Source organism: Perissodus microlepis, chromosome 5 (genome assembly GCF_051167445.1).
Source record: "Perissodus microlepis isolate ML-2025 ecotype Zambia chromosome 5, ASM5116744v1, whole genome shotgun sequence".
NCBI lineage: Eukaryota > Metazoa > Chordata > Actinopteri > Cichliformes > Cichlidae > Perissodus > Perissodus microlepis.
This window is the reverse complement of record NC_140465.1, coordinates 34,477,143-34,489,451: the sequence shown is the minus strand read 5'-3', so window position 1 is coordinate 34,489,451 and position 12,309 is coordinate 34,477,143. Positions and strand designations below refer to the sequence as shown.

The window sequence follows — 12,309 nt, the reverse complement described above, 5'->3', positions numbered from 1 at the left end:
ATAAAAAAACTCAAAAAGACATCAACGCTCAGGTATGCACCGGCTCACTCCTGGTGGCTGCTTGTCAGGGCCTGGCACCTGTGGCTCGGTCGTGCCCCTTCGGGGCTGGGGTGCCCTTGGCCTCTGGGGCTCGGTCCACTCTGGCACAGCTGGCTGCCGGCGGAGTGGACCGAGCCCGTCACTGCAACCCCTTCTGGCTTCTGCTCCATGGCTGCTGGGTGACCCCTCATCTGGGGCTCTCCTCAGCTCTTTCCGGGAGAGTGGCATGCTTGCCCCTCTGTTGGTCTTCCTTGGTCTCTTGTGCTCTGAGGGTCTCTGGATGTCTGGAGCCTGGATCTTCTCCATACCTGCTTCATACCCTGGAGGACGGGGCTATGGCTCCCCACACCCTCTAGCAGATCGTTACATGAAGGAACCTTTTGAATACAAGCATAAATACAAACATTACCCACAAGGGGTAGCGGGTAATGTTGGGAAGCACTAATGTGTAAAGGTGTTCTCAGGTTGCCTCTGTGGTGGCCATCTTGTTTTCCTTGTAAGGAGGAGGCCCGCCTCAGTTGCAGCTCTTTTATAGGCCAGTCTGGATTGAGAAGGCGTGGTCTCTAGAGTATTCAAAGCTGGAAAGAAATGGATAGGGGGCCATTTTGAGAAGTTGCTGTATGTATGTGCAAAAGATTGGCAAGAGACAATAAAGTAAATACTTCAGTTAAGGCAGAATGATGTCTGATGTTTTCCTCACCACACGTCTCTGCGTAACATCCAGTAAATCATATTAGTGGAGGTGAGGCCAACAAACATTGACTGGCTGCAGGTGCTACTGTCAGGGTACCTGTCAGTCAAAGCAGCCACGTGCATAACGTTAAACCTTAGTAAAATCCACTGTGGTTATTCCCTTGTACAGCTGTTATGACGTTATGACTTGGTTAAATAGCCATAAAGACTAAACCTTTTTGGTTTAATTCAGGATGTTTGCTTTTTTTTTTTTTTTTCTTGCAGCCAGGAAAAAATTTGTTTCTTTTAAACACTCAAGTCTGGTGATTGACCTCCTTTTGAATCCAACTTCAAGTGGTCACAAAAGGAACTACAGTTCTTAGCACTGCACAATATAAAATTCCCTTTTTCCTCCTTGGGCTGGAGACCTGTATCTCTGATGGCTACAGGGCGCCCTCTATTGGTGTCTACCAGCCAGTGAACATGAAACGGGTATTTTAGGTTAACTGAAGGTAAACGTTTTCCCATGACTGCAGCAGAGTGCTGCGGGTTGATGATAAACCCCTCAGCTGTATGCAAACACAGGAAACACCGCTGCTGATAACAGACACAGATAGGCGTGGTGTGGTTTTGCATATGCTGTATATGTAGTGTGTGTGTGTGTGTGTGGTTGAGAACTTCCTGGTCCAGTTTGTTTCTGCAGAAGTCAGCTTCAGTCTGTTTTCTGGCAGATTAGCCGCTTCTTTCATTTTTCATTCTGCTGTTTTAGCCACACTCGTGAGTATTATTTTTACATTTTTAGTTTTCTTACTTTTATAAAACTAAATGCTCATCTGCATTAGTTAGAATTCCTCACTTTAAAAAAATGAGTAAAATGTGTTTTTGCATTCATTATAAGGGGAGTCAAAATGAAACCCAAATACTGCTGTTTGTGCTCATTTGTAATGTTTGAAAACCTACAATGTCAGCGACTGAACAAAGAGCTGAAGATTTTGATGAGTTATATCTCTACTTAATGGCCATTCAAAGAATCCCTTATTTAAAAAGTCTTAATTCAAGTGAAATAAAACAAGGCACTAAATATAAGTTTTTTTTAACTTCCTTGTATTTCTATATTTTTAAGAAAAATATACATCAATTATTCTGCACGGATAAAAATGTTTTAAACAGCAAACATGCCATTATCTTAGTTTGGAATACTACATATAATAATAGTTTTATCATTACTAATAAACTATTTCTGAGCTTCAATCTATTACTTTTGCTACATTGAGTTAATTTTGCTGCTAAAACCTGCTGATGAATTAGACAGGTGGAGTTTAGTATTGGTCAAATCAAGGAAAATGGTGGTTTTTGGGGATCTTGATGCCATCTTGACACTGTCACTTGAGCTGTCTTTGTTCTCGCCATATTTGTCTAGGTTCCCATGGAGACAGGATTTTTTGGGAATCTCAAAAGATTTTTATAGTAAAGTAGCATAGGAGTGGTCATATATGGCACACATCATACAGAGGTCATACCGAGGTCAGAGCGTGCCTAGAGAGAAGCTGCCATGACCCAGACACTAGAACAGGATGGTGGAGTGGTTACGATCGTCACCACACAGCAAGAGGTTTCCTGGTTTATGTCACGGTGAGCTGTGTGGCATGCAGTGGTTGGACCCACGCGCAGGACTCAGAGATGGAATATTTAACTCAAGGCGGTAATATTTATTCACTGGCAGAAAACAAACTTTACATGAGCACTAAAACAAAATTCAAACTAGTAAGTATGATCTAAACTGGGAGTTCATGATTTGGCATGACATAACCTGACAAAACATGACGACTGAGGAAAACACAACTAACGCAGAGGACGCGACAACGACAAGGAAAAACACAGAGCTTAAATACATACTAGCGTAATCAGGGAATGGGAGACAGGAGGGAAATGCACTCATGACGAGACACAGGGAAGCAGAACTGAAACCATAAACATGGGACAAGGACTACCAAAGTAAAACAGGGAACAAAGACAAAGCACCAAGACGCAGACTAGACACTAAGACATGGAAACATAGGAACCTGAAGCACAAAGATGATACAAAACAGAAACCACAATCCAAGGACTAAAGCTGTAACAGAAAACCATAAATCATAATAATTATAGTTAGAATTATCAGTTCACCAATAAATACAAAGCACTGGGTCCGTGATCCAGTACCGTGACAATTCAAATTCAAGCTGTGGCTTTTCTGTGTGAGGTTTGAATGTTCTCCATTCACCTGTGTGTGTGTGACTTGTAGTTAAAAGCACTTTGACTGATCAGTTTTATTTTTTATTTCACCTTTATTCATACAGGTAGTCCCATTGAGACTCAATGTCTCATTTACAAGAGAGACCTACTGCAGACAAATATATTAAAATTAGATTAGATTAGATTAGATTAGATGAAACTTTATTAATCCCTCGGGTGGGTTCCTCCGGGAAATTCAGTTTCCAGTAGCAAAGCACCGAAAGAAGTTGCATGTTACAGATACAGATACAGTTACAACAATAAAAAAGAAATAAGTAAATAATAAAACAAACAATAAAATGGCTAAATATGTCTAAAGTACAAAACAAGAACAAGTCCCCAGAGACGATATCACCAAAACATTTGTACGTCTTTTGCGAGTCAAATCAATTGAGAGAGCTTCAAATCGTTCTGCAATGAATTCCAAGAAGTCGGGGCAGAAAAGGAGAATGCTTTCTGTAATGATGTCCTGAGACCGCAGTCTATGACTAAACCTTTTGCATAACATGTACTCTGATACCAATAAAATGATAAAATGATACTGATGAACCATCCTGCATAAGACCAATGAGGACCAGTCTACCAGACAATAAAGTACAGTGTTGCATTAAAGGTTTACAGCCACTTATAAAAAATAGTGACCCATGATAGACAGAATCCAACAGATGAAGATAGTGAGCAGAGACAGTCATATAAATTATATCACTGTAATCCAGGATGGGTAAAAAAGTGGCATCAAGCCTTTTCGTGGCTGTGAAAAAGAAACATGATCTGTTTTTGAAAAAGAACCCCAACTGCAGCCTCAGTTTCATTAAAAGATCGTCAATGTGTGGCTTAAAGGAGAGACTGAATCACAATTCAATCAATCAATCAATCAATCAATCAATCAATCAATCAATCAATCAATCAATCAATCAATCAATCAATCAATCAATCAACCAATCAATCAATCAATCAATCAATCAATCACAATACCTAGGTATTTGTATGAGGCCACAGTTTCAGTAGAAATGCCTTGAGCAGATACAAGAGAAGGAAGTACTGCCGGCACCCTCTTTGTGTTTGAGAACAGCATGACTTTTTTTCCCTTTTATTTAAAAGAGCACAACAATAAGTAATTGTATCATATGCATAAAAATGAACAGGCATATAGATTTTGTCTCACCCTGTTTACATAGTAAATAGTAGTATTTACTATGTAAATAATGTAGGCCCCAGGACAGAACCCTACGGGACTCCATTAGTGATATTTAAAAAAAAAAACTGGAAGAGAGACCACTGAGCTGCAACTGCTTTGTTTGAAAGTCCAATTTCCAGTTATCTCTGACGTAAAATTCTATAGTCAACTGTTTAAAAGCTTTGAATAGATCAATAAAAAGAGCTGCACAGTACTTATTTGCGTCCGAGGCTTCATGGAGGTCATTGAGAAATTTTAGGGAAGCTGTGACAGTACTGTGTAGTTTCCTAACTCTAGATTGGAAAGGAGATAAAATACTATTTTCCCTCCCGATAACAAAGGTTGATTATTAACCAACCTTAGCTAAGACACAGAGTTTGGAAATTGGACTGTAATTATTATTAACCATTGAAGAATCACCACCTTTCAGTGGTGGGAGTACAAATATAAACTTATTATTGGGAATTCTTACCCAAGGTCAAAAAAACCTTTCATGTGCCAAATGTTACTGCAACGAGAAACCGCATTAGAGGAACTGGACTCCCTGGAACTTCTCCATTTTCAATAAAAGCTGCAATTTCTCAGGCCTTCACCTGGGAAATTGTAGCTTTAAAGTGATCAGAGACATATTTTAGAATATACATGTCGCAATATAACCAACCACAGTTTTTTCAGTGTTTAAGTTTTAGTTTCTCTTTCTTCTCTTTGCTTTGGTTTCTTCTTTTTTCTGCCACGCTTCTCCATTTTCTTCCTCTGTTTTGATTCAGCAGAAGTTTGAACAACTCATCACACACTGTGTGTTGGTCGTCTAAAACAGAGTTGATCTCTTGCAGAATCAAGTCAGAATGAAGATAGCAGCCTTTAATGGCAAGAACCTGGGACATAAGAAAGTCCACGACAAGTCTGTCATCAAACACCTCACCAAGGTGATAATAATTTTACCTTTACAACAGAAAGCTTTAAATACAACACCAATGACGAAATGTGTAACACTTAAATGATGTGTTTCCTCCAGATCATATCTCGGTACAGTGTGATTGTCCTGCTGGAGGTGGTGGATAAGAGCGGCAAAGCCATGGAAACGTTACTTCAAGAACTCAACAAAACTGAGTGAGTTCCCTGCAGTGATAGTGTGTGAATTTAATTATTTTATTTGCAACATTTTTATGTAGAAAACTGCATGTTTACGTGGCTCTGTTTTCCTCGGCACTAACAGAAAACACCCCTACGTAAAGACTGCCAGCAAACAACTGGGACGAGACACCTACAAGGAGCAGTATGTCTGTTTCTACAGGTGTGTGAGTCTAAGTTCACTCTAATACAACATATCAGTGGTTATTAATCAGACTTTAATTTGTGTGAATGTGTGTGCACAAAATGTGAGGTTCATGGCCAGACACGTTGATGTCTGACTATTTGTGTTTATCTCTCAGACCAGATGAAGTGACGTTGAAGGATTCACACCAGTATGAAGATAATCAGGCTGGAGATGAAGATGCCTTTGCCAGAGAGCCCTTCATCCTGCGGTTTGATTGTCCAACTACAGGTTTGTGCTTTTTACTGTGTTTGAGTAACGCTTTAAGTTACAAAACAAAACAAGTGGAAGTGCCAAACACTGCAGTTCTACTTTGTCAAACCTTTATTTAATCCTACTGCTTGTTTGCGCTCCAGTTTTGCTGAAAGTTTGGACTCCAGTTTTGATGACAAATCCTTTTATTTTATCAGTTTCATAATTCATACTATCAGTGTTGAGCCTTTAAATAGAGAGTTAGTAAGGCAAGATGAAGAAGCAGCATGCTGCTCTTGTCTTCAGTCATCTGTACTGAGTTTCAGTTACAAACTTCTCACAGTATTGAAATTATATTTTTTGGAACTACAGAAAAGCTCTCAATAACTAGCTTACATGGAAATAATGTCAGAAATTAAATGAAATGTCTTCGTCAGAAAAATGAAATCCAAAACAAGTCGCTGTGGAGGGGTTTGTGTGTCCCAGGGATCCTGGGGACTCTGTTGTTGTGGGTTTTCTATGATGGCAAATTCGTCTTGGGTGATTCAAAAGCCCCTATGAGTATAAAATATAGGAAACAGTTCATTTTGCCCAGGATAGAGTTACTGGGTCCCTCCCTGGAACCAGGCCTAAGGGTGAGCGCCTGGCTGCTGGGCCTTAGTCCATGGGGCAGCCTGGGACAGCCCGAACAGGGGACATGAGCTCACCCTCCTGTTGGTCCACCACCAGCAGGAGGTGCTGTAGGGGTTGAATGCAGTATGAGCTGTGTTGAGTCCAGGAGCACAAGCACCCTGGCAGATCAATCCCCAGCTACCGAGACTAACGACTGGGACATGGAATGTCGCCTCTCTGGTCGGGAAGCGCACCAGAGAGGCGACAAACGTCAACTGAGGATGCTGTCGGGTTGTGGCAGAAACACTCTGAGGATCTCCATATTCCCACTGACACATCTTCTGTAACCAAGCAGAGTGTGGGAATGAGGGGGACGACTTGTCCATCACTGGGGGGTGAGGTGACTGTGGCAGTTAAACAACTCCTTGGTGGCAGGGCCCCTGGGGTAGATGAGGTTGGCCCGGAATTGCTGAAGGATGTTCGAGGGCTTGCTGCCACTTGACCTCACCTGGGCTAAGTTGAGCCACTGAACAAGACCTCTGAACCGTGTTTATGGAAAGACTAAACTGACACTGTGAATTTGTAATATTTACTCTATTCAGGTGTACTTTGTATTGAGGCCTCTTTGCTTGTGAACTCTTTCAGTTGTACAAGATCTGGTCCTGATCCCTGTGCACACAAAGCCAGAAGACACTCTGAAGGAGCTGGACGAGCTGCACGATGTGGTTGAAGACATCAGGAAGAAATGGAAAAATGATGTAAGTTTGAGACAAGAGCCCTAAGAGTTTAGTTCCTGTGTTTCTCTCCTCTCTGAGACACCTTCTTTAGATTTTGGTTGCTTCATGGTTGGATCAAAGTAATTTGTTGTGTTGTAGATGAGATTATTTTTTGGACATACTCGAGTTCATTTTCCAATAGTACCTTCAGCGGTAGCAAAATATTGAAATGCATACATTAATAAATTATTTTATTATAAAAATTGTATGGATGTGTGTAAACACACACACTCCACATCTTCTTGAGCTCTTCTCGGAGCCCTTGGTATTTCTCCAGCTTCTCGTATTCCTTCTTTCTGATGTTGCTGTCATTGGGAACCGCTACATCGATCACTACGGCCGTCTTCTTCTGTTTGTCTATCACCACTATGTCCGGTTGGTTAGCCACCACCATTTTGTCCGTCTGTATCTGGAAGTCCCACAGGATCTTAGCTTGGTTATATATATATATAAAAACTTAAACTTCATGCATGCATTTACTGTATTAGACTTTATAGATGTTTTGCATGTTAATTACATGTAAATTCTGTCTGGGTTTGATAAAGCATCACAGACCAAAAACCATCTTGAAGATAAGCTTTGCAGGAAACATTGGAGTTTGAAAGTGAGCAAGACAAATTTAAAAAATATAGATTTTTATTATTATATTATATGTTATTATTACCTTTTTCAATCACATAGTGAATCAGAATCAGATTATATTTTAACTATTTGATTTTGTCTTTCATGTAAACAGACTGATAACAGCGGAGTTGAAAAAAAAACAGCTTTAAATACACAAATGCATAAAGTTCCTGATTCATCGTATCCTGTTTCTGTGCCTTTCAATTGGCTTCTTACAGTGAAGTAATTTGCAGTAAACCACAGAGAGTGGTATTCAGTTATTGTTCTGCCAGCTCCTCACAGAATTATGCAATAATAATAAATATATGACACCACATAAACCTTGGTGCTGTTATTTAATCAATCTGTCATTGTATTAAGTGAGTTCTGCTCTCTGTCGACATTTTCATTTCTTTTGTAGAACATTATGATTTTGGGGGACTTTAATGCAGACGGACGATATCTCTCCAAGAAGAAGAAGGAAAAGATCCGCATCTGCTCTCCATCCTACGATTGGCTCATTGATGACGATGTCGACACCACAGCTAGCAACAACAATGATAACACCTACGACAGGTGACACACATGATAATGACATAGGAGGAAACTAAAGACTCATCTTTATTTGGCCAAGTTTGTGCAAACAAACAAGGAATTTGACTCCGGTTCACTTTTCTCTCTTCATGCTGTGAAAGAAATGTGCGTGTATATATATGTACACACACAAACACACACATACATAAAAAGCAGTGGGTTATTTCAGTGTTCATCAGAGTGACAGCGTGGGGGGAAGAAACTGTCTCTGTGGTGGCAGCATGTTTAGTAAACAGCGTCTGTAACGCCTGCCTGAAGGCAGCAGTTTGAACATGTGAGAGCTCAAAAAGAGGAAGATACTTCTACAAGTAATAATATTAATGAAAATTAGTGAGTATATTACTCTTCATACTATCTGCACTATCACACCACATTTCTCCATATAAGGACACAAGTCGAGGTAAAGTGGACGGAGTGACGACTTTCTTTTAAGAGAGAAATCTGCACCACTGAAGCAAAAACCAGGAGAAAGAAACAGACAAACTAATTCATATAGGAAAATATTAATGAATCACTGATTGATGTCTGTACAGTTTACTTTGTGGGGAAGCACTATTTGTGTATTTTTGTGAGCTGAGCGACGACAAAGCCTCTGCAACATGGCCGACGGGCCTTTTTTTTATTTTTAAACAGAGTGCCTCTCACAGCTAACGTCTAATGTTAGGGACATTAGGGAATTTCAAACTGAGAGAAAACTAAAGGGATAAAATTATTGGAGCTTCACACTGTAAAGTGTACAGAAAGAAATTCCTTTTGTTTTTAGTGTGTCTCCTCTTCCTCAAACAGAATTGTTGTGTATGGAGAGACCATGTCGAACGCCATCGTCCCCAACTCGGCCAAGTCTTTCAACTTCCAGCAAGAGTTTAAGCTGCCTGATGAGGAGGTGAGACTCACTTATGTGTTTTTCTAAACCAAAAGATAGAAATGATTTGACAGTTGCCATCATTTTAAAGGACAGCATCAGTGTTGTTGTTTAACTATATTTACTCTCTAAGGCACTCAGCATCAGTGACCATTACCCCGTGGAGGTGGAGCTGAAGACCAGAGCAGGAAGACAGAAAAGGATGGCTGTGCCTGACGGGACAGAGATGACATCTGGGGAAGAACAGTCTCAGAAAAAAGGTGTCTGAGACGGTTTAATAAAAATGAATTTTATAAAGGAGCAAATACCTCATGAATCTCAGGGCTGATCTCAGTTCAGTTACATTCTAATTGATTATGTAGAGTTGCTGTTTGTTTCGGAATCAAAGTGATGTGACATATCTCATTTTAACTGAAATATACTAACAGTAACAAATTTATAGCAAACATGTTCTGCAGTGTTGTATCCTGGATGCTTATGAGAGCAGATTTTACATTTCCTTCTTCTAATATTAAACAACAGGGAAAAAGAAGAAGACCAAACCAGCAGGGTCACCAAAGATGGCGCCCAAGCGAGCGGGAGCACAGAAGAAGAAAAAAGATGAGCCAGACAGACAACAGAAGAAGAAGAATGTAGGAACAAAAAGGAAGCGAGGGCGGGCATCCAACACGCCAACCAAGAGAAGACGTCAGGATGTTCAATGTTCATGATCTTACTATTAATTTTAAAAAGTAGAGTTACTGTAGTTAGAGCAGATAGTATTAAAATGTCAAAGCTTCTGGTTGTTTGATTTATTAGACCACATCAGGTGGTTCTCTGTGATACCAGAACACCTTCTGTTAGTCTCTAGTATTTATAGTACTCGACAAATCAGGATGAATGTGAATGTCAATGAAAAATTTGTTTACAAATATTAGTATTGCATGAATTCATTTTCCATGGCAAACTGATATCAATGTTTTTATAGACATGTTTTTGAAGTCATAATAAAATATTATTCATGCACAGAGACAATACTGTTCAAACATTTTTTTTATTCTTCTTTGAGAGCAAAAGCTGACAGAGGCACAGCTTCCTGTAAACACTTACAGTGTGCTGACGCAAAGCTTTTTGTAATTTTTTCCCTTGAGAATCTTCGTGATCCAGTTAAGGTATTTTGAGATGTCCGTATAGACATTGGGGACATCTGGATAGTTACAATTTCCCAGCTCGGTTCTTGGAATGCTTTTGTTGAAAGAAACAATACCGACAGCAATTCCCTTGCAGACCAGAGGGCCACCAGAATCACCCTGTAAGGAGGAAGTATTTACTTTGTTCATGTGATACTTAATGCAGAGTGCTCATATGTTTCTCAACCACAGAGCAGTTAGCAAGAATTTTCAAGGAAAGGACAGAAAACATACCTGACAGAATCCTTTTGTTGTGTTGTATCCACCTGCACAGATAATATTGGGAGGAAGAATGTATCCAGGAACCTTTTGAGCCCAAGCATTCTGGCAGACTTGTGGGCTGATGACCGACACATCCACCACTCTCAGGTCGTCAACAACACTACCATTAGTTTTTATCTTACCCCATCCAGCCACTTGGCATTTCTCATTTTCATTTAATGTCATTTCATGTAAGGGAAGCTGAATGAATTGAATTGTTTTGCTTGGTCGGACAGGTGTAGACAGCTAGAGGCACAGAAATAAAGAGTAAAGATTAAAAATGAGTGAAAACCATGTAACAGCAATACAGAACATTTATCTTTTATCTTTTTTTTAAGTACTTCATACTTTAACTAGAAATACCTTGTTTTAAATGAGCAACTTGCAAAATAGAACACTCAAAAATGTAAAAATTCTTATATGATTTAAGAAAATAAAAAAGACAAAAGAAGACAAAAAGCCTTACTTTTAGGAGCATGATGTCATATCCATGGCCAACATTCTTATAATCTGGGTGTTTGCATTTCTTGGCAATCTTCATTTTCTTATCAGCCTTCTTGAGGTTGTGGTTACCAAGAACTACACGTTTAAGATCCCTGAATAAGATATAATTCTGAGATCATCAGAATTAGATTTTCTACAGTTGCATGCACAACAAGATGAACAAAAACTAAATGATAAATTTCTTTTTTATTAAATTCAATTTTATTTATTCACTGCAACAGTTACTTCAAGGTTCTTAGCACGATTGTTGCAATAATTCAGATGGTATCAGAATTATTATATTATTATGATCATTAGATACATATACTCACAAACACACACATACAGTATATATATATACATATACATATAGATAGATAGATAGATAGATAGATAGATAGATAGATAGATAGATAGATAGATAGATAGATAGATAGATAGATAGATAGATAGAGAAACATAGGACGGCAATCATTTGTTTTCCTAATCAGGAATTTCCTCAAAGAGGTGATTACTTACAGGTCACAGTGTGCAGCAGTCATTACAAAGTCCTCAGAAACAAGAAATCCTCCACAAACATGGTTGCCTCCGTGATCCTGCACTGATGCCATATACAGCATTTCGTTGTCTGGGGCTATTTTCCCATCTATAATTTTACTTCCAAGGACTAGTAGAAGTAGGAGGAAAAGAATTTAATTAAAAATATTAATATTCCACATGCAGGCTGGAGAAGAGTATTCATGGTGCAACTTACCATTTTGCCCGAGGAATGTCAGCATATGAACGACCACAAATTGTTGCAGAGCAAACATCTCGGTGGTGAAAGGCTTGACCTGTCAGCTTGAGACCGAGGGGTCAGTCCTTTTGAGTCATGTGTTTATACATGTATAACACATGACTTTTAACCACTTCCTAGGGAAGTGTGGTTTTGAAACTTTCTACAGTAAGTACTTCGTTATTACTATCAATCACAGTCTGTTATATGTGCACCCCTTTCCCACTAACAGTAATGAATTTCAAACAAAAGACAGCTAAAGTCCACAGGCATAAACCAGATTAGTGGCCTGTTAAGTCAGCGGTCCCCAACCTTTTTTCGCCACGGACCGGTTTATGCCCGACAATATTTTCAAGGACCGGCCTTTAACGTGTCGCGGATAAATACAACAAAATAAAACTAGTACCAGTACCGAAAAAAAAGAAGATTTATTCATAACACATGTGAAAAGATCCAGGAAAACCGAGTTAACAATAAAAATAACAAAATAACGCTAAGAACCAAT

At 39.3% G+C, this 12,309-nt stretch overlaps 2 protein-coding genes across 2 annotated transcripts; one reads left to right on the top strand and one right to left on the bottom strand.

Moving 5' to 3' along the window:
* Window positions 1–1,406: 1,406 nt before the first annotated feature.
* Window positions 1,407–10,218, top strand: LOC146387738 (deoxyribonuclease-1-like). Its single transcript, XM_084929568.1, has 10 exons — window positions 1,407–1,488; window positions 4,996–5,088; window positions 5,178–5,272; window positions 5,379–5,456; window positions 5,596–5,708; window positions 6,927–7,039; window positions 8,082–8,236; window positions 9,041–9,137; window positions 9,250–9,376; window positions 9,639–10,218. Exons 2-10 carry the CDS (start codon window positions 5,008–5,010, stop codon window positions 9,824–9,826), a joined length of 1,047 nt encoding a protein of 348 aa, XP_084785694.1. The 5' UTR covers window positions 1,407–1,488; window positions 4,996–5,007; the 3' UTR covers window positions 9,827–10,218.
* Window positions 10,105–11,881, bottom strand: LOC146387737 (granzyme B-like). Its single transcript, XM_084929569.1, has 5 exons — window positions 11,784–11,881; window positions 11,549–11,696; window positions 11,013–11,142; window positions 10,520–10,792; window positions 10,105–10,405 (listed from the first exon to the last, which is right to left on the bottom strand). Exons 1-5 carry the CDS (start codon window positions 11,839–11,841, stop codon window positions 10,202–10,204), a joined length of 813 nt encoding a protein of 270 aa, XP_084785695.1. The 5' UTR covers window positions 11,842–11,881; the 3' UTR covers window positions 10,105–10,201.
* Window positions 11,882–12,309: the final 428 nt, after the last annotated feature.

Excerpts from the sequence above, each read along its gene's own strand:
- LOC146387737 (XM_084929569.1), bottom strand. The coding sequence starts at position 11,841 with ATGTTTGCTCTGCAACAATTTGTGGTCGTTCATATGCTGACATTCCTC. Across the intron at positions 11,697-11,783 it reads GACATTCCTCGGGCAAAATG|TCCTTGGAAGTAAAATTATA; the intron begins GTAAGTTGCACC and ends TACTTCTACTAG. Across the intron at positions 10,793-11,012 it reads ATGACATCATGCTCCTAAAA|CTGTCTACACCTGTCCGACC; the intron begins GTAAGGCTTTTT and ends CTGTGCCTCTAG.
- LOC146387738 (XM_084929568.1), top strand. The coding sequence starts at position 5,008 with ATGAAGATAGCAGCCTTTAATGGCAAGAACCTGGGACATAAGAAAGTC. Across the intron at positions 5,273-5,378 it reads CAAGAACTCAACAAAACTGA|AAAACACCCCTACGTAAAGA; the intron begins GTGAGTTCCCTG and ends CGGCACTAACAG. Across the intron at positions 7,040-8,081 it reads GGAAGAAATGGAAAAATGAT|AACATTATGATTTTGGGGGA; the intron begins GTAAGTTTGAGA and ends TTTCTTTTGTAG.